The sequence below is a fragment of the Chiloscyllium punctatum genome, chromosome 14 (assembly GCF_047496795.1).
Source record: "Chiloscyllium punctatum isolate Juve2018m chromosome 14, sChiPun1.3, whole genome shotgun sequence".
NCBI lineage: Eukaryota > Metazoa > Chordata > Chondrichthyes > Orectolobiformes > Hemiscylliidae > Chiloscyllium > Chiloscyllium punctatum.
The window spans coordinates 40,794,714-40,820,993 of NC_092752.1; the positions used below are offsets into that span (position 1 = coordinate 40,794,714).

A 26,280-nucleotide genomic window follows, 5' to 3' on the forward strand; every position below is an offset into this window, starting at 1 on the left:
GTTTAATTTTTGATGTGCTCAAGTTAGTGTATTATTAATAAGTCTTTTCTTTATGATACAAACTAGCATCTGGAATTAATGTTTTGCAAAGTCTGGGATGCTTATTCAAAAGACTGGTTAGGAACCATTGGAGTCAATTTTGAAAGTCATTGAAGGTTTTCATTTGACTGTGTTGCGAATACAGTGGTATAAAAGCTGATTTGGTTTAGCTGTCTGACTTAAACATGGAATGTAGGCATCACTGACAAGAATGCCATTTATTTTCTATTAATAATAAGCCATGAGGAAGGGATGATGGGTTTTCTGGAACTGCTGCCGTCCTTTATGTATGGGTACAACCACAGTGCTGCAAGGGAGTGTTTCAGGGTTTGACCCAGCTGCAATGAAGGAATAACCAAATTATTTACAAGTCAGCAGGTGTGCAACATGTGTCATGAACTTGCACATGGTGATGTTCCCATATTTCTGGTGCTCATCTCCTACCAGACGGCAGAGGTCAAATTTTCAAAGGGGACGCAAAAGGAAATTTGCATCTTCCAATGATAGACTTTGTAGAAGATAGCTACTGTACACCAGTAGCAGAGAAAGAATGGTTAGGGTGGGGGGGGTGTGCTGATCATGAAGGATATTTCGTCTTAGGAGCCGAGCCGGAAGTAGACAAGGATGAAAACTGCAGTGCTGGAAAAGATTACAGAGAAATGAAGAGGATGAGAATTCTGGAAGAATTTCAAGAGGGAAATCAGCATTCCTGGGTTGGAGGAGGTAATGCTCAGGAAGGGCCAGAGCTAACCAAGGATATGAATACGAGCGTGAAAATTGAGAAGCTGGGAAGGTTTACAATGACAAGTAAAGGCAAGGCCATGGAATAATTTGGAAAGAAGGATGAGAATGGTCGAGAGTGAAGGAGATTAAAGCAGGAATTTAAACAGGACAATTAAAATTTTAAAATCAAGGTAAAGCCAGAACTGGAACCAATGTAGACCAATGTATACTGGGGAGCAAGGGATGATGGGACATAGCTTGAGATGTGTGGCAAGCTCACTGAGAGCTGCTGATTTACCTGAGCAGATGACTCCAGCATGTTGACATCCAGCACTGTGATTGGCACTGAGTGGGTTGGCAATGCATTGGTCCAGTGAGTGTTCCGTTCCATTACATCTGACCCCACTGAGCAGGATCTCCCCGCCCCCTTGACCATGATAAGCCCCAGTTATAGACTCAGCCTTCCCACAGTTCAGCTGTCTGCAGACAACGTCTCCATTGGTGAGATCCCAACCATCGTCACAGACTGTTCCCCAGGTGGACTTGTAAAGGATCTCCACTCTCCCCAAGCACACGTTGCTCCCATTGGCCAGTCTGATGGGCAAAGATCCTGTCAGGGAAACACAAGGTGAGATCATTAACCCACTGTGGCTTCAAACTATACGAGTTTCCCATTCCTCCATAAAGGAACCCCCGACTGATCATTAATGCAGCACATCCAATAAATGAAGCATAGGCCTTGATTGCACTCTATGATCCAAAAGTTACATCATCGCACAGCATCACTGCTGACCTGAGCAAGTAACTCCAGCATCCTGACTGTGTGTGCAGTTGCTGATATTCCTCTGCTCTCTAGGGCACTCATTGATGGTGCCCTCATTCCCAATGCATCGAAAATTATCCATCCAGATGGGATCTTCTCCTGGGCCAAAGCTGCTGTTCACAGACACGGCAACTCCACACCTGAGCTGCCTGCAGACAACTGAGGCATCCATGATATCCCACTCATGGTCACAAACAGTGCCCCATGAGGAATTCTTGTAAATTTCAACTCTTCCTGAACACAAGTCTTGACCATCTTGCAGCCTGGGGGGCAGTGGACCTGGAAAAGCAACAAAACAACATGTACTTTGTGAGCTGATGTTCAACCACACAGAAAACAGTCACCACAACCAATCTTTTGACCCACTACTTCCTCCTATAATGGGTATAAAATTCAATCCTGTCACATCCCTGATCCTAGCCCCAGGAAGGCAACAAACCATCCTGGTGTCCATTTGATGCTCACAGAAATTCATGTCTGTTCTTTGTAAAGCCAATGTACAACAGGTGACCAATTCTCTACAGAGGTGAATTTAATTCATTCATGGTGTAAGGGTACCTCACTGATTTTTCATTGTTTTATATTGACATTTTTATTCCCTCTTGGGACATGTGATTCACTGGCTAACCAGCATTTATTTTCCATCTCTAACTGCCCTTGAGAGATCAGCGAGATGATAATCAACTGAGTCAGTGGCCTGAGGAATGGTGGGTGCAGTTTAATTTAGATGTTGAATTTTGGTAGGTCAAACCAGGGCAGGAGTTATACAGTCAGTGGACCCTGGGGAGTGCTACAGAAAAAAAAAGATATCTAGGGGTACAAGTTCATAGCTCATTGAAAGTGGAGTTCCAGGTAGATAGCATGGTGAATAAAGCTTTCAGCATGCTTGCTTTCATTCGAGTATTGAGTACAGGAGTTTGGACATCTCGTTTCAGCTGTTCAAGACATTGGTAAGGCCACATTTGGAGTACTGCATGCAGTTCTGGTTGTAGTTTAATTATACACAGAAAGTATATAAATAAACTCGAAAAGAGTGCAGAAAAGATTTACTAAGATGCTACATGGTTTGGAAGATTTGAATTATATTGATAAGCTAGGACGATTTCCCTGGAGCAGAGGAGACTGAGGGGTGACCTTATAGAGGACTATAAAGTCATGAGAGGCATGGATATGTTAAATAGCTTTTCCCCAGGGTAGGGGAGTCTTAAACCAGAGAGCATAGGTTTAAGGTGAGATGGAAGGGATAAAAAACAGACCAGAAGAGCAATTTCTTTCACACAGAAGGTGGACAGAATGGGCTGACAGAGGTAGTGGTGGAGGTGAGTACAATTTTGTCATTTAAGACACATTTGGACAGATCCAAGGATGGGATAAATATGGAGGGATATGGACCAAATGCAGGCAAATGGGACTAAATTAATTGTGAAAACTGGTCGACATGGACAGGAGCTGAATGACCTGTTTCCATTCTGTGAAGTTCTAGGACTCTATGACCATTTCAGTGTCTGAGGAGTTGTGAACAGTGCTGAACGTTGTGTAATCATCGGGTAAACATCCTCACTTCTGCCCTTATGATGGAGGAAAGGTCATTGATGAAGGAGCTGAAGATGGTTGGACCAAGGACATTACCCTGAGGAATTCATATCGAGAAATTTTGGAGATGAGATGACTGACCTCCAAGAACCACATCCATCTTCCAATGTGACAGGTATGACTCAAAACGGCAGACAGATTGCCCTGATTCCCATTGATTCCAGGTTTGCTCGGGTTCCTGCATGCCACACTCACTCAAATGTAGCCTTGATGTCAAGGTTTGTCATTCTCACCTCACTAGTGGAATTCAGAGCTGTTGTCTCAGTTTAAACCATGGCTGTAATGAGCTAAGGAGCTGAGTAGTCCATGCAGAATCAAAACTGGGCCTTACTGAGCAGAGTGTCAATTAGCAAGTGCTGCTTGACAGCATTGTTAATGACACCTTCCATCACATTTCTGATGATCAAGAGGAGGCCAATGGGGCAGTAATTAGTTGGGTAGGATTTATCCTGCTTTTTGTGTGCAGGACATCCCTGGGCAATTTTTCACATTAGCTAGTAGACGACTGTACTGGAAGAGCTTGGCTGGGGGAGCTACGAGTCCGAGAGAACATGCCTCCAGTAGTATTGTTGAAACATTTTCAGGGCCCATAGTCTTTGAAATGTCCAATGTCTCCATCTATTTCTTCATATCAGATGGAGTGAGTTGAATTGGCTGAAGACTGGTATCTGTGATGCTAGATATCATTGGAGGAGGCCAAGACAGATGATCCACTCGGCGCATCTCGCTGAAGATTGCTGCTAATGCTTCAGCCTTATCTTTTGCACTGATGTACTGGGGTTTTCCATTACAGACTATGGGGATACATGGAGAGCCTCCAGCTCCTCCCCCAGTGAGCTAATCGTCCACCACCATTCACAATGGATGTGTCAGGACTGCAGAGCTTAAATCTGATCGGTTGGTTGTAGGGCCGCTTAACTCTGGCTATCAGTTGCTGCTTGTGCTGTTTGGCATGTATATAATTCTCTTTGGGAACTTCACCAGTTGACACCTCACATTTTAGGTCAGCCTGGCACTGCTCTTGGCCTGTTCTCCTGCACTCTCCGTTGAACAGGGGGTTGATCCATTGGCTGCATGATAATGGTTGAGTAAGGGACACGTTGGGTTGGCACAATGGCACAGTGGTTAGCACTGCTGCCTCACAGCACCAGGGTCCCACATTCGATCCTAGCCTTGGGTGACTGTCTGTGTGGAGTTTGCACATTCTCCTCATGTCAGCGTGGGTTTGCTCTGGTTTCCTCCCACAGTCCAAAGATGTGCAGGTCAGGTGAATTTGCCATGCTAAATTGCCCATAGTGTTAGGTGCATTACTCAGAGGGAAATTAGTCTGGTGGGTTACTCTTCAGAGGGTTGGTTTGGACTGGTTGGGCCAAAGAGCCTGTTTCTACACTTTACAGAATCTAATGAGTTTGCAGATTCTGCTGCAGTTGGTGGCCCGCAGCACCTCACAGATGCCCAGTTATGAGTTGCTAGACCCGTTCCAAGTCTGTCCCTTTTAGCATGGTGATAGTGTCACACAACACCATGGAGGTTATTCTCAATGTGACGTCAGGGCTTTGCCTCCACAATGAATACATGATGATCAATCTGTCTCTTCCCCAGTCAGTTCCTTGTCTGTATTAAACCAGCTGTCATTGGCAAATGCATCTGCAGCCGGGAGACTGGGAGAATGAGGTCAAGTATGTCTTTCCCTCACCACCTGCTGCAGACCCAGTCGTGCAGCAATATGCGTTAGGACATGACCAACGCGATCAAGAGTGCTGCTGTCGAACCACTCTTGGTAGTGGACAGTGAAATCCCCCACCAAAGGTACATTCTGCGCCCTTACCACTCTCAGTGCTTCCTCCAAGTGTAGTTCAACATGAAGGGCCACTGATTCACCAGCTGAGAGAGGACAGTACATGATAATCAGCAGCAGATTTCCTTGACCATGTTTGACCTAGATCTAGAAGTTAGTTGCAGGTTCGTTCCTGATCAAGGTCCTACAGCCACTTTGTCACTAAGGAAGTACATTCTATTTAACCAGATAGCAGAAGTTGTCTCGTAACAAGGTCAACCAGTGTAGAGAAGATCTTATGTCCAAGCAGACAGCAGATCTCGAATGCAAAGTGGGACCTCGTGGAGGAAACAGTGAGTCTGTCCCGGAGTGGTCAGAGTTTGACTTGCGTTTTGGACAGTGTTTTCTAAGAATAAGGGATCAGGCTGTTGATGTTACATGGAAGATTTGAAAACTCTCTGCCTAACCTCTCATAAGCAATCCTTGGGTGTTCAGAGAATACAAAACTGAGTTATAAGTCTTGCTGCCTTTATCTGAGTGAACTGTAAAGGTAACCCTGATATTCATCTTCAGAAAATCAACCAAGAAACAATATTCTATGCTAATGGAACAAAGCATTGCGAAAAATATTTAAATAATATGGACGGTTTTGTTATTTTCTTTTATTTATTTCTTAACTGTGTTTGTTTGACTGCGTTTTGAATGAAAGGGGCTGAAAATAAAGGTTTTTGACTGCATAAATTAGATTCCCTAAGTGTGGAAACAGGCCCTTCAGCCCATACTGACCCTCTGAAGAGTAACCCATCAGACCCATGCACCTAACGCTTTGGGCAATTTAGCATGGCCAATTCACCTGACCTGCACATCTTTGGACTATGGGAGGAAACCCACGCAGACACAGGGAGAATGTGCAAACTCCACACAGACAGTTGCTCAAAGCTGGAATCGAACCTGGGACCTTGGTGCTGTGAGGCAACAGTGCTAGCCACTGAACCACCGTGTCACCCCAAAAGCAACACGATTAATTTATTGTTTAATTTTTGATGTGCTCAAGTTAGTGTATTATTAATAAGTCTTTTCTTTATGATACAAACTAGCATCTGGAATTAATGTTTTGCAAAGTCTGGGATGCTTATTCAAAAGACTGGTTAGGAACCATTGGAGTCAATTTTGAAAGTCATTGAAGGTTTTCATTTGACTGTGTTGCGAATACAGTGGTATAAAAGCTGATTTGGTTTAGCTGTCTGACTTAAACATGGAATGTAGGCATCACTGACAAGAATGCCATTTATTTTCTATTAATAATAAGCCATGAGGAAGGGATGATGGGTTTTCTGGAACTGCTGCCGTCCTTTATGTATGGGTACAACCACAGTGCTGCAAGGGAGTGTTTCAGGGTTTGACCCAGCTGCAATGAAGGAATAACCAAATTATTTACAAGTCAGCAGGTGTGCAACATGTGTCATGAACTTGCACATGGTGATGTTCCCATATTTCTGGTGCTCATCTCCTACCAGACGGCAGAGGTCAAATTTTCAAAGGGGACGCAAAAGGAAATTTGCATCTTCCAATGATAGACTTTGTAGAAGATAGCTACTGTACACCAGTAGCAGAGAAAGAATGGTTAGGGTGGGGGGGGTGTGCTGATCATGAAGGATATTTCGTCTTAGGAGCCGAGCCGGAAGTAGACAAGGATGAAAACTGCAGTGCTGGAAAAGATTACAGAGAAATGAAGAGGATGAGAATTCTGGAAGAATTTCAAGAGGGAAATCAGCATTCCTGGGTTGGAGGAGGTAATGCTCAGGAAGGGCCAGAGCTAACCAAGGATATGAATACGAGCGTGAAAATTGAGAAGCTGGGAAGGTTTACAATGACAAGTAAAGGCAAGGCCATGGAATAATTTGGAAAGAAGGATGAGAATGGTCGAGAGTGAAGGAGATTAAAGCAGGAATTTAAACAGGACAATTAAAATTTTAAAATCAAGGTAAAGCCAGAACTGGAACCAATGTAGACCAATGTATACTGGGGAGCAAGGGATGATGGGACATAGCTTGAGATGTGTGGCAAGCTCACTGAGAGCTGCTGATTTACCTGAGCAGATGACTCCAGCATGTTGACATCCAGCACTGTGATTGGCACTGAGTGGGTTGGCAATGCATTGGTCCAGTGAGTGTTCCGTTCCATTACATCTGACCCCACTGAGCAGGATCTCCCCGCCCCCTTGACCATGATAAGCCCCAGTTATAGACTCAGCCTTCCCACAGTTCAGCTGTCTGCAGACAACGTCTCCATTGGTGAGATCCCAACCATCGTCACAGACTGTTCCCCAGGTGGACTTGTAAAGGATCTCCACTCTCCCCAAGCACACGTTGCTCCCATTGGCCAGTCTGATGGGCAAAGATCCTGTCAGGGAAACACAAGGTGAGATCATTAACCCACTGTGGCTTCAAACTATACGAGTTTCCCATTCCTCCATAAAGGAACCCCCGACTGATCATTAATGCAGCACATCCAATAAATGAAGCATAGGCCTTGATTGCACTCTATGATCCAAAAGTTACATCATCGCACAGCATCACTGCTGACCTGAGCAAGTAACTCCAGCATCCTGACTGTGTGTGCAGTTGCTGATATTCCTCTGCTCTCTAGGGCACTCATTGATGGTGCCCTCATTCCCAATGCATCGAAAATTATCCATCCAGATGGGATCTTCTCCTGGGCCAAAGCTGCTGTTCACAGACACGGCAACTCCACACCTGAGCTGCCTGCAGACAACTGAGGCATCCATGATATCCCACTCATGGTCACAAACAGTGCCCCATGAGGAATTCTTGTAAATTTCAACTCTTCCTGAACACAAGTCTTGACCATCTTGCAGCCTGGGGGGCAGTGGACCTGGAAAAGCAACAAAACAACATGTACTTTGTGAGCTGATGTTCAACCACACAGAAAACAGTCACCACAACCAATCTTTTGACCCACTACTTCCTCCTATAATGGGTATAAAATTCAATCCTGTCACATCCCTGATCCTAGCCCCAGGAAGGCAACAAACCATCCTGGTGTCCATTTGATGCTCACAGAAATTCATGTCTGTTCTTTGTAAAGCCAATGTACAACAGGTGACCAATTCTCTACAGAGGTGAATTTAATTCATTCATGGTGTAAGGGTACCTCACTGATTTTTCATTGTTTTATATTGACATTTTTATTCCCTCTTGGGACATGTGATTCACTGGCTAACCAGCATTTATTTTCCATCTCTAACTGCCCTTGAGAGATCAGCGAGATGATAATCAACTGAGTCAGTGGCCTGAGGAATGGTGGGTGCAGTTTAATTTAGATGTTGAATTTTGGTAGGTCAAACCAGGGCAGGAGTTATACAGTCAGTGGACCCTGGGGAGTGCTACAGAAAAAAAAAGATATCTAGGGGTACAAGTTCATAGCTCATTGAAAGTGGAGTTCCAGGTAGATAGCATGGTGAATAAAGCTTTCAGCATGCTTGCTTTCATTCGAGTATTGAGTACAGGAGTTTGGACATCTCGTTTCAGCTGTTCAAGACATTGGTAAGGCCACATTTGGAGTACTGCATGCAGTTCTGGTTGTAGTTTAATTATACACAGAAAGTATATAAATAAACTCGAAAAGAGTGCAGAAAAGATTTACTAAGATGCTACATGGTTTGGAAGATTTGAATTATATTGATAAGCTAGGACGATTTCCCTGGAGCAGAGGAGACTGAGGGGTGACCTTATAGAGGACTATAAAGTCATGAGAGGCATGGATATGTTAAATAGCTTTTCCCCAGGGTAGGGGAGTCTTAAACCAGAGAGCATAGGTTTAAGGTGAGATGGAAGGGATAAAAAACAGACCAGAAGAGCAATTTCTTTCACACAGAAGGTGGACAGAATGGGCTGACAGAGGTAGTGGTGGAGGTGAGTACAATTTTGTCATTTAAGACACATTTGGACAGATCCAAGGATGGGATAAATATGGAGGGATATGGACCAAATGCAGGCAAATGGGACTAAATTAATTGTGAAAACTGGTCGACATGGACAGGAGCTGAATGACCTGTTTCCATTCTGTGAAGTTCTAGGACTCTATGACCATTTCAGTGTCTGAGGAGTTGTGAACAGTGCTGAACGTTGTGTAATCATCGGGTAAACATCCTCACTTCTGCCCTTATGATGGAGGAAAGGTCATTGATGAAGGAGCTGAAGATGGTTGGACCAAGGACATTACCCTGAGGAATTCATATCGAGAAATTTTGGAGATGAGATGACTGACCTCCAAGAACCACATCCATCTTCCAATGTGACAGGTATGACTCAAAACGGCAGACAGATTGCCCTGATTCCCATTGATTCCAGGTTTGCTCGGGTTCCTGCATGCCACACTCACTCAAATGTAGCCTTGATGTCAAGGTTTGTCATTCTCACCTCACTAGTGGAATTCAGAGCTGTTGTCTCAGTTTAAACCATGGCTGTAATGAGCTAAGGAGCTGAGTAGTCCATGCAGAATCAAAACTGGGCCTTACTGAGCAGAGTGTCAATTAGCAAGTGCTGCTTGACAGCATTGTTAATGACACCTTCCATCACATTTCTGATGATCAAGAGGAGGCCAATGGGGCAGTAATTAGTTGGGTAGGATTTATCCTGCTTTTTGTGTGCAGGACATCCCTGGGCAATTTTTCACATTAGCTAGTAGACGACTGTACTGGAAGAGCTTGGCTGGGGGAGCTACGAGTCCGAGAGAACATGCCTCCAGTAGTATTGTTGAAACATTTTCAGGGCCCATAGTCTTTGAAATGTCCAATGTCTCCATCTATTTCTTCATATCAGATGTAGTGAGTTGAATTGGCTGAAGACTGGTATCTGTGATGCTAGATATCATTGGAGGAGGCCAAGACAGATGATCCACTCGGCGCATCTCGCTGAAGATTGCTGCTAATGCTTCAGCCTTATCTTTTGCACTGATGTACTGGGGTTTTCCATTACAGACTATGGGGATACATGGAGAGCCTCCAGCTCCTCCCCCAGTGAGCTAATCGTCCACCACCATTCACAATGGATGTGTCAGGACTGCAGAGCTTAAATCTGATCGGTTGGTTGTAGGGCCGCTTAACTCTGGCTATCAGTTGCTGCTTGTGCTGTTTGGCATGTATATAATTCTCTTTGGGAACTTCACCAGTTGACACCTCACATTTTAGGTCAGCCTGGCACTGCTCTTGGCCTGTTCTCCTGCACTCTCCGTTGAACAGGGGGTTGATCCATTGGCTGCATGATAATGGTTGAGTAAGGGACACGTTGGGTTGGCACAATGGCACAGTGGTTAGCACTGCTGCCTCACAGCACCAGGGTCCCACATTCGATCCTAGCCTTGGGTGACTGTCTGTGTGGAGTTTGCACATTCTCCTCATGTCAGCGTGGGTTTGCTCTGGTTTCCTCCCACAGTCCAAAGATGTGCAGGTCAGGTGAATTTGCCATGCTAAATTGCCCATAGTGTTAGGTGCATTACTCAGAGGGAAATTAGTCTGGTGGGTTACTCTTCAGAGGGTTGGTTTGGACTGGTTGGGCCAAAGAGCCTGTTTCTACACTTTACAGAATCTAATGAGTTTGCAGATTCTGCTGCAGTTGGTGGCCCGCAGCACCTCACAGATGCCCAGTTATGAGTTGCTAGACCCGTTCCAAGTCTGTCCCTTTTAGCATGGTGATAGTGTCACACAACACCATGGAGGTTATTCTCAATGTGACGTTAGGGCTTTGCCTCCACAATGAATACATGATGATCAATCTGTCTCTTCCCCAGTCAGTTCCTTGTCTGTATTAAACCAGCTGTCATTGGCAAATGCATCTGCAGCCGGGAGACTGGGAGAATGAGGTCAAGTATGTCTTTCCCTCACCACCTGCTGCAGACCCAGTCGTGCAGCAATATGCGTTAGGACATGACCAACGCGATCAAGAGTGCTGCTGTCGAACCACTCTTGGTAGTGGACAGTGAAATCCCCCACCAAAGGTACATTCTGCGCCCTTACCACTCTCAGTGCTTCCTCCAAGTGTAGTTCAACATGAAGGGCCACTGATTCACCAGCTGAGAGAGGACAGTACATGATAATCAGCAGCAGATTTCCTTGACCATGTTTGACCTAGATCTAGAAGTTAGTTGCAGGTTCGTTCCTGATCAAGGTCCTACAGCCACTTTGTCACTAAGGAAGTACATTCTATTTAACCAGATAGCAGAAGTTGTCTCGTAACAAGGTCAACCAGTGTAGAGAAGATCTTATGTCCAAGCAGACAGCAGATCTCGAATGCAAAGTGGGACCTCGTGGAGGAAACAGTGAGTCTGTCCCGGAGTGGTCAGAGTTTGACTTGCGTTTTGGACAGTGTTTTCTAAGAATAAGGGATCAGGCTGTTGATGTTACATGGAAGATTTGAAAACTCTCTGCCTAACCTCTCATAAGCAATCCTTGGGTGTTCAGAGAATACAAAACTGAGTTATAAGTCTTGCTGCCTTTATCTGAGTGAACTGTAAAGGTAACCCTGATATTCATCTTCAGAAAATCAACCAAGAAACAATATTCTATGCTAATGGAACAAAGCATTGCGAAAAATATTTAAATAATATGGACGGTTTTGTTATTTTCTTTTATTTATTTCTTAACTGTGTTTGTTTGACTGCGTTTTGAATGAAAGGGGCTGAAAATAAAGGTTTTTGACTGCATAAATTAGATTCCCTAAGTGTGGAAACAGGCCCTTCAGCCCATACTGACCCTCTGAAGAGTAACCCATCAGACCCATGCACCTAACGCTTTGGGCAATTTAGCATGGCCAATTCACCTGACCTGCACATCTTTGGACTATGGGAGGAAACCCACGCAGACACAGGGAGAATGTGCAAACTCCACACAGACAGTTGCTCAAAGCTGGAATCGAACCTGGGACCTTGGTGCTGTGAGGCAACAGTGCTAGCCACTGAACCACCGTGTCACCCCAAAAGCAACACGATTAATTTATTGTTTAATTTTTGATGTGCTCAAGTTAGTGTATTATTAATAAGTCTTTTCTTTATGATACAAACTAGCATCTGGAATTAATGTTTTGCAAAGTCTGGGATGCTTATTCAAAAGACTGGTTAGGAACCATTGGAGTCAATTTTGAAAGTCATTGAAGGTTTTCATTTGACTGTGTTGCGAATACAGTGGTATAAAAGCTGATTTGGTTTAGCTGTCTGACTTAAACATGGAATGTAGGCATCACTGACAAGAATGCCATTTATTTTCTATTAATAATAAGCCATGAGGAAGGGATGATGGGTTTTCTGGAACTGCTGCCGTCCTTTATGTATGGGTACAACCACAGTGCTGCAAGGGAGTGTTTCAGGGTTTGACCCAGCTGCAATGAAGGAATAACCAAATTATTTACAAGTCAGCAGGTGTGCAACATGTGTCATGAACTTGCACATGGTGATGTTCCCATATTTCTGGTGCTCATCTCCTACCAGACGGCAGAGGTCAAATTTTCAAAGGGGACGCAAAAGGAAATTTGCATCTTCCAATGATAGACTTTGTAGAAGATAGCTACTGTACACCAGTAGCAGAGAAAGAATGGTTAGGGTGGGGGGGGTGTGCTGATCATGAAGGATATTTCGTCTTAGGAGCCGAGCCGGAAGTAGACAAGGATGAAAACTGCAGTGCTGGAAAAGATTACAGAGAAATGAAGAGGATGAGAATTCTGGAAGAATTTCAAGAGGGAAATCAGCATTCCTGGGTTGGAGGAGGTAATGCTCAGGAAGGGCCAGAGCTAACCAAGGATATGAATACGAGCGTGAAAATTGAGAAGCTGGGAAGGTTTACAATGACAAGTAAAGGCAAGGCCATGGAATAATTTGGAAAGAAGGATGAGAATGGTCGAGAGTGAAGGAGATTAAAGCAGGAATTTAAACAGGACAATTAAAATTTTAAAATCAAGGTAAAGCCAGAACTGGAACCAATGTAGACCAATGTATACTGGGGAGCAAGGGATGATGGGACATAGCTTGAGATGTGTGGCAAGCTCACTGAGAGCTGCTGATTTACCTGAGCAGATGACTCCAGCATGTTGACATCCAGCACTGTGATTGGCACTGAGTGGGTTGGCAATGCATTGGTCCAGTGAGTGTTCCGTTCCATTACATCTGACCCCACTGAGCAGGATCTCCCCGCCCCCTTGACCATGATAAGCCCCAGTTATAGACTCAGCCTTCCCACAGTTCAGCTGTCTGCAGACAACGTCTCCATTGGTGAGATCCCAACCATCGTCACAGACTGTTCCCCAGGTGGACTTGTAAAGGATCTCCACTCTCCCCAAGCACACGTTGCTCCCATTGGCCAGTCTGATGGGCAAAGATCCTGTCAGGGAAACACAAGGTGAGATCATTAACCCACTGTGGCTTCAAACTATACGAGTTTCCCATTCCTCCATAAAGGAACCCCCGACTGATCATTAATGCAGCACATCCAATAAATGAAGCATAGGCCTTGATTGCACTCTATGATCCAAAAGTTACATCATCGCACAGCATCACTGCTGACCTGAGCAAGTAACTCCAGCATCCTGACTGTGTGTGCAGTTGCTGATATTCCTCTGCTCTCTAGGGCACTCATTGATGGTGCCCTCAGTCCCAATGCATCGAAAATTATCCATCCAGATGGGATCTTCTCCTGGGCCAAAGCTGCTGTTCACAGACACGGCAACTCCACACCTGAGCTGCCTGCAGACAACTGAGGCATCCATGATATCCCACTCATGGTCACAAACAGTGCCCCATGAGGAATTCTTGTAAATTTCAACTCTTCCTGAACACAAGTCTTGACCATCTTGCAGCCTGGGGGGCAGTGGACCTGGAAAAGCAACAAAACAACATGTACTTTGTGAGCTGATGTTCAACCACACAGAAAACAGTCACCACAACCAATCTTTTGACCCACTACTTCCTCCTATAATGGGTATAAAATTTAAACCTGTTACATCCTGATCCTAGCCCCAGGAAGGCAACAAACCATCCTGGTGTCCATTTGATGCTCACAGAAATTCATGTCTGTTCATTGTAAAGCCAATGTACAACATGTGACCAATTCTCTACAAAAGTGAATTTGATTCATTTATGGTGTAAGAGTACCTCGCTGATTTTTCATTGTGTTAAATCCAAAATTTTATTCCCTCATGGGGCACGTGATTCCCTGAATAACCAGCATTTATTTCACATTCCCAACTGCCCTTGAGAAGGTGGCGGTGAGATGCCTTCTTGAACCACTGCAGTCCATGTGCTGTAGGTAGACACACAACACCCATAAGGAGGGAATTCCAGTAATTTCACTGAGCGACAATGAAGAAACGGCAATATATTTATATATCAGGATGGAGGGGAACTTGCAAGTGATGGTCTTCCCATGTATCTGCTACCTTTGTCCTTCCAGATGAAAATGGTTATGAGACTGGAAGGCGCTGACTTTTTGGATTGCTGTAGTGCATCTTATACATCATAAACACTGCTGCTACTAAGCTTCAGTAGCAGAGGGAATGGATGATTGTGAATGTGATGCCAGTTAAGTGGGCTGCTTTATCCTGGATGGTATCAAGCTTCTTAAGTTGCCAGACCTGGTTCAAATCTGTCCCCCTTTTAGCATGGTGATAGTGTCACACAACACCACGGAGGTTATTTTCAATGTGAAGACAGGATTTTGCCTCCACAATGACTATGTGGTGATCAATCTGCATCTTCCGCAGTCAGTTCCTTGTCTGTGTTAACCCAGCTGTCATGGACAAATGCAGCTGCAGCTCGCAGCTTGGGAGAATGAGTCAAGTATATGTTTCTCTGTTATTGGTTCCCTCACACCTGCTGCACAGCCAGTGAAATTCTCCACCAAAGATACATTCTGCGCCCGTACCACTCTCAGTGCTTCCTCCAAGTGGAGTTCAACATGAAGGGCCACTGATTCACCAGCTGACGGAGGACAGTATGCGATAATCAGCAGCAGATTTCCTTGACCATGTGTGACCTCCCAGGGCAATTCCTCCTGACTGTATATCACTGTGATACCACCTCTGCTGGGGTCTGTCCTACTGGTCGGACAGGACATAATCAGCGATGCTGATGGTAGGTGTCTTGGACATTGTCTGTAAGGTACGATTCTGTGAGTGTGACCACGTAAGCCTGTTGATTGACTTGTCTGTGAGCCAGCTCTTCCAATTTTGGCACTCACCCCCAGATGTTAGTGAGGAGGACTTTGCAGGGACACAAGGCTGTTGTTGCCGTTGTCTTTTCCTGTGTTTACTTCAGTCTACTTTCATTTCTTTGTTGAGATTTTGTCATGATTGATACAAACGAATGGCTTGCTGAACCATTTCACACATGTAGGTCAGACCAGGTGAGGATGACAGTTTCTTTCCTGGAATGGACAATGGTTTCGTGGTCATCAGCAGATCCTTGATTCCACATTTTTTTAGAAGAATTCAAATCACACCATCTCCCATGGCGGTATTCAAACGCGAACATTACCGGAGCTTCTGGATTAATAGTCTGGTGATTGTACAACCAGGCCATTCCCTTCCGAGAATATTCTTGAATCTGTTTCAGTTTGGAGCTGTGAATGAGGAACTGAACTCCATGTGACTTTTGGACTGTGGTTAACAGTTCATGTTGAAAGGAAAACACACCAAATAAGACTTTGTGTGTGTGTGAGGCCAGATCTGCAGGTTAATTGAAAGTTGGTTCCTGATCAAGGTCCTATAGCCAGTTTGTCATTGAGGAAGTACATTCTGTTTAGCCAGATAGCAAACGTTGCCTGATAACAAGATCAACAAGTGCGCAAAAAATCTTATGACCAAGCAGCCAGCAGATGTTGAATGGTGGATAGGGGATCTTGTGGAGGAGTGTGTCATGGAGTGGTCAGATGGGGACTTGGGTTTTGAACTGAGTTGTCTGTAAAAAGGTATCTAGTTGTTGATGTTACAGATGACGATTTGAAAGCTCCTTGTAAAACCTCCCACAAGCAACTCTTGGAAGTTCAGAGAATAGAAACTAATTATTGCTGCTTTTATCGAAGTGAACAGTAAAAGTGACCTTGTTTCATATCTTCAGCAAATCAACCAAGAAACAATAATCTATGCTTGTACAAAAAAGCAGTGTGAGGAGTTAGGTAATAAGACCAGTTTTGTTATTTTCTTTTATTTATCCCATAACTATGTGTTTTGAGTGAAAGGAGCTGAAAACATGGGTTTTTGGGTCTACAGTGTTATAATGCAGAGGTCGAATCCCTCTACTAATGAAAACCTAACACACCAGAAAAGCTTGCCTTGCCTCCGAATCTGTTACAATTGAGTGAATGGAAGAAAATCCCTGATTTCCACTGTTTAAAGAAAAAGATAGGAGAATAAATTGTAAACTCTAACAGTGGACACTTAACAAAACCTATTAACAAACCTGATTCGCCTTTTTCTTAACTAATCACTGTTGACCTCAACTATATTAAAATGCTGCTCCAATAAGGCAATTATTAAACATTATATTAACTTAATCTCTCAAAGTCTATAGTCTATTCTGCTGTCTTCCTTCCGATCTTCTGAATCTGCTGTCTTCTCCCTTGGTCGGCGTCTTTCTTTTTACTGTGAGTATCTTCGTATAAAATTCCTTGGTACCTTTAACAGATGATACTGTCTGAGAGATTTCTTTTGAGAGCAAGATGTTTATTTCTTTAGACAGCAGTTTGCTTTCTGGTTTGAAGGGCAATTAGCTCAGACCAAATTTCTAAATGCCGTCCCTTTTAAATCTCCAACATCGTACCCTCTCATTGGTCCAATGTTGTCAATACAACAAATTCAAATTCAACTGAGTTTTGCTATCCTGGGTATAATTAAAATTAATGGGTTAAATTCAAATCCGGTTGCCTTAACATCAAGACACAATCCCAAGCTGATTTTTACATATTATCAGTTCGCGGGTTTTGAGAATATTTGTAACTCAGGTTGAGGTTCTGGCTATAGGTTTGCTCACTGAGCTGGGAGGTTCATTTCCAGACGTTTTGTCACCCTACTAGGTAACATCTTCAGTGGCCCTCAGGCAAAGCAGTGTGCATGAATCCTGCTTTCTATTTATATGTTTGGGTTTCCTTGGTTTGGCAATGTCATTTCCTGTTCTTTTTCTCAGGGGGTGGTTGATGGAATCTAACTCGACGTGTTTGTTGATAAAGTTCTGGATGGAATGCCATGCTTCTAGGAATTCTCGTGCATGTCTCTGTTTGGCTTGTCCTAGGATGGATGTGTTGTCCCAGTCGAAGTGGTTTCCTTCCTTATCTGTATGTAAGGATACTAGCGAGAGAGGGTCATATTGTGTTGTGGCTAATTGATGTTCATGTATACTAGTAGCTAGTTTTCTGCCTGTTTGTCCAATGTAGTGTTTGTTACAATCCTTTGCAAATGACATTACTTTTGCTCGTTGTCTGTATAGGATCTTTCAAGTTCATTAGCTGCTGTTTTAGTGTGTTAGTGGGTTTGTGGGCTACTGTGATGCCAAGGGGTCTGAGTAATCTGGCAGTCATTTCTGAGATGTCTTTGAAGTAGGGGAGAGTGGCTAGGGTTTCTGGACGTGTTTTGTCTGCTTGTTTGGGTTTGTTGCTGAGAAATCAGCAGACTGTGTTCATTGGGTACCCATTCTTTTTGAATACACGATATAGGTGATTTTCCTCTGCTCTGCATAGTTCCTCTGTACTGCAGTGTGTGTTCGCTTGTTGAAATAATGTTCTGATGCAGCATCGTCTCAATTCTCAGCACAGTCTGCACTTGTCACTGAAGTTATACATTGAAAAGTACCTTGATTGTCTGTTGAGTCTTTCATCTATTTGAATTCCATGATAGTTTCACATTTTTCATGTGTATATCAACAAGTTTCATCCCACCATCAAACTCACCATGGACTACTCTATTATCTGTCTCATTCTTGGACATATGCTTCTCCATCAAGGATGGACACCTCAGCACCACACTCTACCGCAAACCCACAGACAACCTCACAATGCTACACTTCTCCAGCTTCCACCCAAAACATATTAAAACAGCCATCCCCTATGGACAAGCCCTACACATACACCAGATCTGCTCAGATGAGGAGGAACGTGACGGGCACCTGGAAGTACTCAGGGATGCCCTCATAAGAATAGGGTACGATGCTCAACTCATCGACCGCCAGTTCCGACGTGCCACAGCAAGGAACCGTAATGACCTCCTCAGGAGACATACATATACTACAACCGACAGGGTACCCTTTGTTGTTCAGTACTTCCCAGGAGCTGAAAGACTACGCCATGTTCTTTGTGACCTGCAACACGTTATCAATGAGGATGAGCACCTCACCAAGACCTTCCCCACACCTCCACTACTTGCCTTTAAACAACTACCAAACCTCAAACAGATCACTGTTTGTAGCAAGCTGCCCTGGTGTCAGGACAACTCCAATAACCCTGTCACGGTAGGTGCTGCAAGACGTGTCAGAGTGTAGACATAGATACCACTATTACGTGTGGGGACACCTCCTTACTTGTACATGGTAGGTACTCATGTGACTTAGCCAACGTTGTCTATCTTATACGTTGCAGGCAAAAACGCTCTGAGCCATGGTACATTGGGGAAACCGAGCAAAGGCTACGGCAAAAGATGAATGGGCACCGCACAACAATCAACAGACAGGAGTGTTCCCTCCCAGTTGGCGAACACTTCAGTGGTCCAGAACATTCAACCTCGGACCTTCATCCTCCAAGGTTGACTTCAGGACAGGCAGCAGCGAAAAGTGGCCGAGCAGAGGCTGAGAGCTAAGTTCGGTACCCATTGGGAGGGCCTCAACTGGGACCTTGGGTTCATGTCACATTACAGATGACCACCATTGCACTACACATACAGACACTCCTACACACACACACACACACGCGCACACACGCACGCACATGAACACAAATATACAAAGACACGCACACAGGCACTCATACACACCCTTACAGACACACACTCCCACATGCATCCTCTCAGACCACTCTACTCTCACGCACACATATACTACACTCTTTCTCACAGACACTCATAAACCACCACCGCAGACACACACACACACTCTCACATGCACACCTTCATAGACTTAAGACACTCTACACTCACATACACATGCATATACACTCTGTCTCACAATCACAACTCCCCAACCCAGACACACACACACATACATATATGTTTGTGGAGTGAATTTGTACTTGCAGAGAGACATTGTACTTTGCTCAAAGATTGCATGAATTCATGTAAAACTCAGTTATCTCACTTTTAAGATTAGAATCAATCTAAACATCATGGCATAGACAGAGAACACAGGGGGCTAACACCTTCAACATATTGTCCAGCTAACACCAATTATTATAGATAACCTGAAAATGCAACTTTTTTTTAATAGATTTTGTGATTTACACATGAAAGAAGTGAAACTATCATGGTATTCGAACAGATGAAAGACTCAACAGACAGTCAAGGTATTTTTCAATGTATAATTTCAGTTACATCACAATGTAAATCTTTGCTATAAATTCTGTGCCTGACAATCGTGTCCTCCACTATCACCTGATGAAGGAGTGGCGCTCCGAAAGCTAGTGATTCCAACTAAACCTGTTGGACTATAACCTGGTATTGTGTGATTTTTTACATTGAGCTGGTACTCAAACATGCAAATAACAACAGTTATCACAACCAATTCCAAAACCTACTACTCCTAAGAAGGGGATCTAGAACTTTATCTTCTATTCTATCAACCCATGTCCCTTTCCATGTCATTATTCCCTTCTACAATAGTGCATTGAGATCTAAACTTCCATTCTGTCAATTTTCACTCCCAAATATCTCTGGATCAATTTAATTGTCTGATCATGTGCTTCTCTGAACTGGCACATGAAGAAATTTGTGCATTGAGATACACTAGCATGTCTTTAGACACAGGCACACGTACAGATTTGCGCTTATTACTTACTGCCCAGGCAGCTCTACGTACACACACAGACACAAACTATCTCTTCAAACACATGGACAAACACCTCTGCACACTCACGGATATACACTGTTACATTCAGACGATAACGAACAGGAAGGGACTGTTCAACGCCTCAAACTTGTCCTGCAACTCAAAGACTTTGGTTGATCTGAATCCTAAGTTTATACACCTGGCTTTGTCCCATACACCTTCCTACTTTGGACTAACAAAATACTATCAACCTTAGCTTTAAGATTAACAATTTATTGAACATTTGTTTCTTTATTTAGGAAAGTTCAAAACGTCCATGACCATTCCTGTGTAGAAATGTTCCTAATTTTGCTGTGAAACCATTGATTCTCATTTTTTGACTGTGCCTCCAGCCCAAGAATCCAAATCAGATTATTAAAAAGCTAATAAAAAAGGGAGAAAGTTCATCAGAAAATGAACTGGCAAGAAATATAAAAACCAAACAGAAGAGTTTCTACAGATATATATGAAAACAAAAGTAGCTAAGGTGAGTTTGTGACCTGTGCAGATTGTAACTGAGAATTGGTGAGAAACAGGCAAATGGCTTATTATTTAAGTCAATATTTTGCATGGTCTTTGGGGCAGAGGGCACTGTAAGCATCTCAAAGATATTAGATAAACAATCTACTAACGAGAGAAAGTGTCTTGTAACAGTCTCAATCAAGAGGGACAAGATATTTCACAAGTTAATGGGAATGTAGGTAGACAAAGTAGCCAGGACATGATGGCCTGCATTCAAGGTAAGAATTGGTCATAATATTCCAGAACTCACTGGATTCCAAAAGGGGTCCAGCAGTTGGGGAAAACCTTGAATGTGACACCCCTATTCAAGAAACAAAGACAACAAAAAGCAGAAAAATATAGGCCAGTTAGCCTAATGTCTGTCATTTGGAAAATAGTACAGTCCATTGTTAAGAAAGAAATAACATGACATTTAGAAAAGATTAGCATAATCAGAGCCAACATGGCTCTGTGGAAGTCAAGTTCGCTAAAGTTCATTGAGGATTTAAGAAGCAGAGTTGGTAAATGTGCAGATTCAGCAAGTAATAAAGTGGGCAAATAGAATTTTGGCCTTTTTGCTAGAAGATTGGAGTTTGAAAATTGAGACGCTTTACTACACCTGTACAGGCTGTTAGTGAGACTGTATCTAAAGCATTCAGTACAGTTTTGATTCCCATACTGAAGAAAGGATATTCTGCCATTAGTGATAGATCAAAAAAAGTCACTTGGCTGATTCCTGTGATGAAAGGGTTTACTGATCAAGAATGGCCCTCCCTCCTGTACCATGCCAGCCAGGAATTCATCTGTCTTCTCTTCCTATTTCCGTAATCGCTTGCGCGTAATACTGGGAGTAATCTGGAGATTACAACTTTCGAGACAATGCTTGCTAATTTTTTATCCAATTTCTTGAATTCTGATGGGAGGACTACTTTAGTTATTAGTACTAATGTGGACCACAGCAAAAGACAGTTCATCATCTCCAGGAAGAACGTCCTGTTGCCATCCTGTGACATCCCTGAACCTAGCATCAGGGAGTTAACAAATCTTCCTGGAGATAACTTAATGCCCATAGAAAAACCGCTGTCACCTAAGTAGACACCACATATCTGTACTACCCTTTTGCTCATCATCTTCTGTTCCTGTACAGCTGGGCTACTCATAGTACCATGGACTTGACTCTTACTTCTCTCTTCAAAGATCCATCATCCTTGCTGATGTGCAGAATGGAAAATGGTAGAATCTTTGAGGACTCCTGCAGTACCCGTTTCTCTTGGACTGGCTAGTGGTCACTCATTCTCTATCTGCCTACTTGCCCCTAACTTGTAGTGTGACTACCTCTCTGAATGTGCCAACCACATAATCTCTATCCTATGGCTGCACCTCAATGAGTGTAGCTGCTGCTGAAGCTCTGGAACCTAGAGCTCAAGCTTGTCCAGACACTGACACTTCTTGTGACCTAGATGAGTCTATACGCTGAAAGTGTCCAAATTTCCCCACATACCACGGTACAGACATTCCACTTGGCTGAGATGCCCTACCATACATTAACTTATACTGGTAAACTATTTTATATACAGTAACTAATTATTTTAATTTATAGAATCAGAGTCATAAAGCATGGAAACAGATCCTTTAGTCCAACGAGTCCATGCCAACCAGGTTCCCAAACTAAAGTAACGCCATCTGCTTGCATTTAGCCCATATCCCTCTAAACCTTACCTATTCATGTACTTTTCCAAATGTCTTTAAATGTTGTAACTGTACCTCCATCCACCACTTCCTCTGGCAGTTCATTCCACACACTAACCACTCTCCACATAAAAATGTTGCTCCTCATGTCCTTTCTAAATCTTTCTCCTTTCACCTTAAAAATGTGCCCTCTAGTTTTGAACTCTCTCACCTTAGGGTAAAGGCTAGGCTATTGACTATACCCATACACCCCATGATTTTATAAACTTCTATAAGGTCACCCCACAATCTCCTGCGCTCCAGTGAAAAAAGTCCCAACCTAATCTTTTATAACTCAAACCCTCCGTTCCTAGCAACAGTCTGGTAAATCTTTTCTGAACCCTTCCAATTTAATAATATCCTTCTTGCAGGGCAACGAGAACTGTACACAGTACTCCAGAAGCAAATTCACCAATGTCTTGTACAATCTCAACATTTTGACAGAGCGGCGAGGAGAGAAGGTGGAGTGAAGCGAGGGCTGCCGGGAAGGTAAGGGCTTAATTTATATTTGGGCAGTGGCCAAACCCAAGATACTACACGTGTAGTATCTCCCTCCCATCCCCCTCCTCTAACCGGAAGAAAAAGACTCTGTAAGGTAAGGCTTTTATTTTTTCTTTAACTTTCTTTTTCATATATTTAGTTAGTTCATATAAAGCTAAGCTTACAATGGCAGGGGGCCTCAGACCTATGGCAAGCGCCTCTTGCTTAATGTGGGATCTTAGGAATGTGTCAGATGTTCCTGACTCTTTCACTTGCAAGACGTGTGTCCAGCTGCAGCTCTTGTTTGACTGCATGACGGCTCTGGGGCTGTGGATGGACTCGCTGTGGAGCATCCGTGATGCTGAGGAGGTCATGGATAGCATGTTTAATGAACTGGTCACACCGCAGGTTAGAATTGCTGAGGGAGACAGTGAATGGGTGACCAAAAGACAGAAAAAGAGTAGGAAGGCAGTGCAGGTGTCTCCTGCGGTCATCTCCCTCCAAAACAGGTATACTGCTTTTGGGTACTGTTGGGGGAGATGGCTCACCAGGGGAGGGCAGTAGTTGTCAAGATCATGGCACCGTAGCAGACACTGCTGTTCAGAAGGGCAGGAAAGAGACTCGTAGGGCCATAGTCATAGGGGATTCTAGTGTGAGGGGAGTAGATAGGTGGTTCTGTGGCTGAAAACGGGACTCCCGGATGGTATGTTGCCTCCCAGGTGCTCGAGTCAGGGATGTCACCGATCGGCTGCAGAACATTCTAAAACGGGAGGGTGAACAGCCAGTTGTCTTGGTGCATATAGGCACCAACGATATAAATAGAAAACGAGATGAGGTCCTGAAAGAAGAATTCAGGGAGCTTGGAGAAAAGTTAAAGAGGAGGACCTCAAAAGTAGTGATCTCAAGATTACTACCAGTGCCACGTGCTCGCCAGTGTAGAAACGAAAAAGTAGGCAGGATGAACACTTGGCTTGAGAAATGGTATAGGAGGGAGGGGTTCAGATTTGTTGGACATTGGGACCGGTTCTGGGGAAGGTGGGACTATTACAAAATGGACGGTCTACATCTGAACCAGACCAGAACCAATGTCCTTGGGGGAGTTTTTGCTACTGCTGTTGGGGAGGTTTCAAACTAATATGGCAGGGGACTGGGAACCAGAAGAGAAGACAGTAGGCAGTGAGGTGGAGACTGGAGACTGTAAGAATTATAATGCAAGGAATATAGTGTGTAAGGCAGATGAACTTAGGACTTGGAATGGTACCTGGGAGTATGATGTTATTGCAAACAGAGACTTGGTTGAAGGAAGGGCATGATGATTGGCAATTAAATGTTCCAGGACACAGACGCTTCAGACAGGACAGGAAGGGAAGTAAAAGGGGAGGGGGAATGTTGCATTGCTAGTTAGGGACGGTATCACGGCTGTGCTAAAGGAGCACACTATGGAGGTCTTGGGTAGTGAGGCATTATGGGTGGAGCTGAGAAATAAGAAGGATGCAGTTACATTGTTGGGGCTGTATTACAGACCTCCCAACAGTGAGCGTGAGGTAGAAGAACAAATAGGTAAACAGATTGTGGAAAGATGTAGAGGCAACAGGGTGGTGGTGATGAGAGATTTTAATTTTCCCAATATTAACTGGGGTACACTTAACGTCAGAGGTCTGGATGGGGTAGAATTTATAAGAAGCATCCAGGAGAGTTTTCTAGAGCAGTATGTCAATAGCCCGATGAGGGAAGGGGCTATATTGGACCTGGTACTGGGGAACGAGCCAGGACAGGTGGTAGAAGTTATGGTGCGGGATTTCTTTGGGAACAGTGACCACAATTCTGTAAGTTTTAGAATACTCGTAGACAAAGATGAGAGTCATTCTAAGGGAAGAGTACTAAACTGGGCCAAGGTCAATTATATCAAAATTAGGCAGGATCTGGGAAATGTGAATTAGACACAGCTATTTGAAGGGAAGTCCACATTTGAGATGTGGGAACATAGAACATAGAATATAACATAGAAAATTACAGCGCAGTACAGGCCCTTTGGCCCTTGATGTTGCGCCGATCCAAGCCCACCTAACCCACACTAGCCCACTATCCTCCATATGCCTATCCAATGCCCGTTTAAATGCCCATAAAGAGGAAGAGTCCACCACTGCTACTGGCAGGGCATTCCATGAACTCACGACTCGCTGAGTAAAGAATCTACCCCTAACATCTGTCCTATACCTACCACCCCTTAATTTAAAGCTATGCCCCCTCGTAATAGCTGACTCCATACGTGGAAAAAGGTTCTCATGGTCAACCCTATCTAAACCCCTAATCATCTAGTACACCTCTATCAAGTCACCCCAAATCTTCTTTTCTCCAATGAAAACAGCCCCAAGTGCCTCAGCCTTTCCTCATACGATCTTCCTACCGTACCAGGCAACATCCTGGTAAACCTCCTCTGCACCCGTTCCAGTGCCTCCACATCCTTCCTATAGTATGGCGACCAAAGCTGCACACAATACTCCGGATGCAGCCGCACCAGAGTCTTATACAACTGCAACATGACCTCAGGACTCCGGAACTCAATTCCTCTCCCAATAAAAGCCAGTACGCCATATGCCTTCTTCACCGCACTATTTACCTGGGTGGCAACTTTTAGAGATCTGTGTACATGGACACCAAGATCCCTCTGCTCATCCACACTACCAAGTATCCGACCATTAGCCCAGTACCCCATCTTTTTGTTACTCATACCAAAATGAATCACCTCACACTTACCCACAATTGAACTCCATTTGCCACCTTTCTGCCCAGCTCTGCAGCTTATCTATATCCCGCTGTAACCTGACACATCCTTCCTCACTGTCAACAACTCCACCGACTTTCGTATCATCCGCAAACTTGCTCACCCAACCTTCTCGCCCCTCCTCCAGGTCATTTATAAAAATGACAAACAGCAATGGTCCCAAAACAGATCCTTGCGGAACACCGCTAGTAACTGCACTCCAAGATGAACCTTTACCATCAACTACTACCCTCTGTCTTCTTCCAGCCAGCCAATTCCTAATCCAAACCTCCAACTCACCCTCAATGCCATACCTCCGTATTTTTTCCAGTAGCCTACCATGGGGAACCTTATCAAACGCCTTACTAAAATCCATTTACACCACATCTACCGCTTTACCCTCGTCCACCTCCTTAGTCACCTTCTCAAAGAATTCAATAAGGTTTGTGAGACACGTTCTGCCCTTCACAAAACCATGCTGACTATCCTTGATCACATTATTCCTATCCAGATGTTCATAAATCCTATCCCTTACAATTCTCTCCAAGACTTTGCCCACAACAGAAGTGAGGCTCACCGGCCTATAGTTACTAGGGTTATCCCTTCTCCCCTTCTTGAACAAGGGAACCACATTTGCTATCCTCCAGTCTTCTGGCACTATTCCTGTAGACAACGAGGACATAAAAATCAAGGCCAATGGCTCTGCAATCTCCTCCCTTGCTTACCAGACAATCCTAGGATAAATGCCATCAGGCCCAGGGGACTTATCAATTTTCACCCTTTCCA

General features: G+C 44.0%; 1 protein-coding gene across 1 annotated transcript in view; it reads right to left on the reverse strand.

Moving 5' to 3' along the window:
- The window catches only part of LOC140485460 (scavenger receptor cysteine-rich domain-containing protein DMBT1-like), a 101,402-nt gene that overhangs the window by 32,335 nt on the left and 42,787 nt on the right, over nucleotides 1-26,280 (reverse strand). Inside the window, exons 2-7 of the mRNA XM_072583663.1 lie at nucleotides 13,528-13,836; nucleotides 13,033-13,344; nucleotides 7,542-7,850; nucleotides 7,047-7,358; nucleotides 1,556-1,864; nucleotides 1,061-1,372 (exon numbers count right to left, since the gene is read on the reverse strand). Coding sequence (XP_072439764.1) covers nucleotides 1,061-1,372; nucleotides 1,556-1,864; nucleotides 7,047-7,358; nucleotides 7,542-7,850; nucleotides 13,033-13,344; nucleotides 13,528-13,729 — 1,756 coding nt within the window. The 5' untranslated portion in view covers nucleotides 13,730-13,836. The remainder of the gene's footprint in view (nucleotides 1-1,060; nucleotides 1,373-1,555; nucleotides 1,865-7,046; nucleotides 7,359-7,541; nucleotides 7,851-13,032; nucleotides 13,345-13,527; nucleotides 13,837-26,280) is intronic.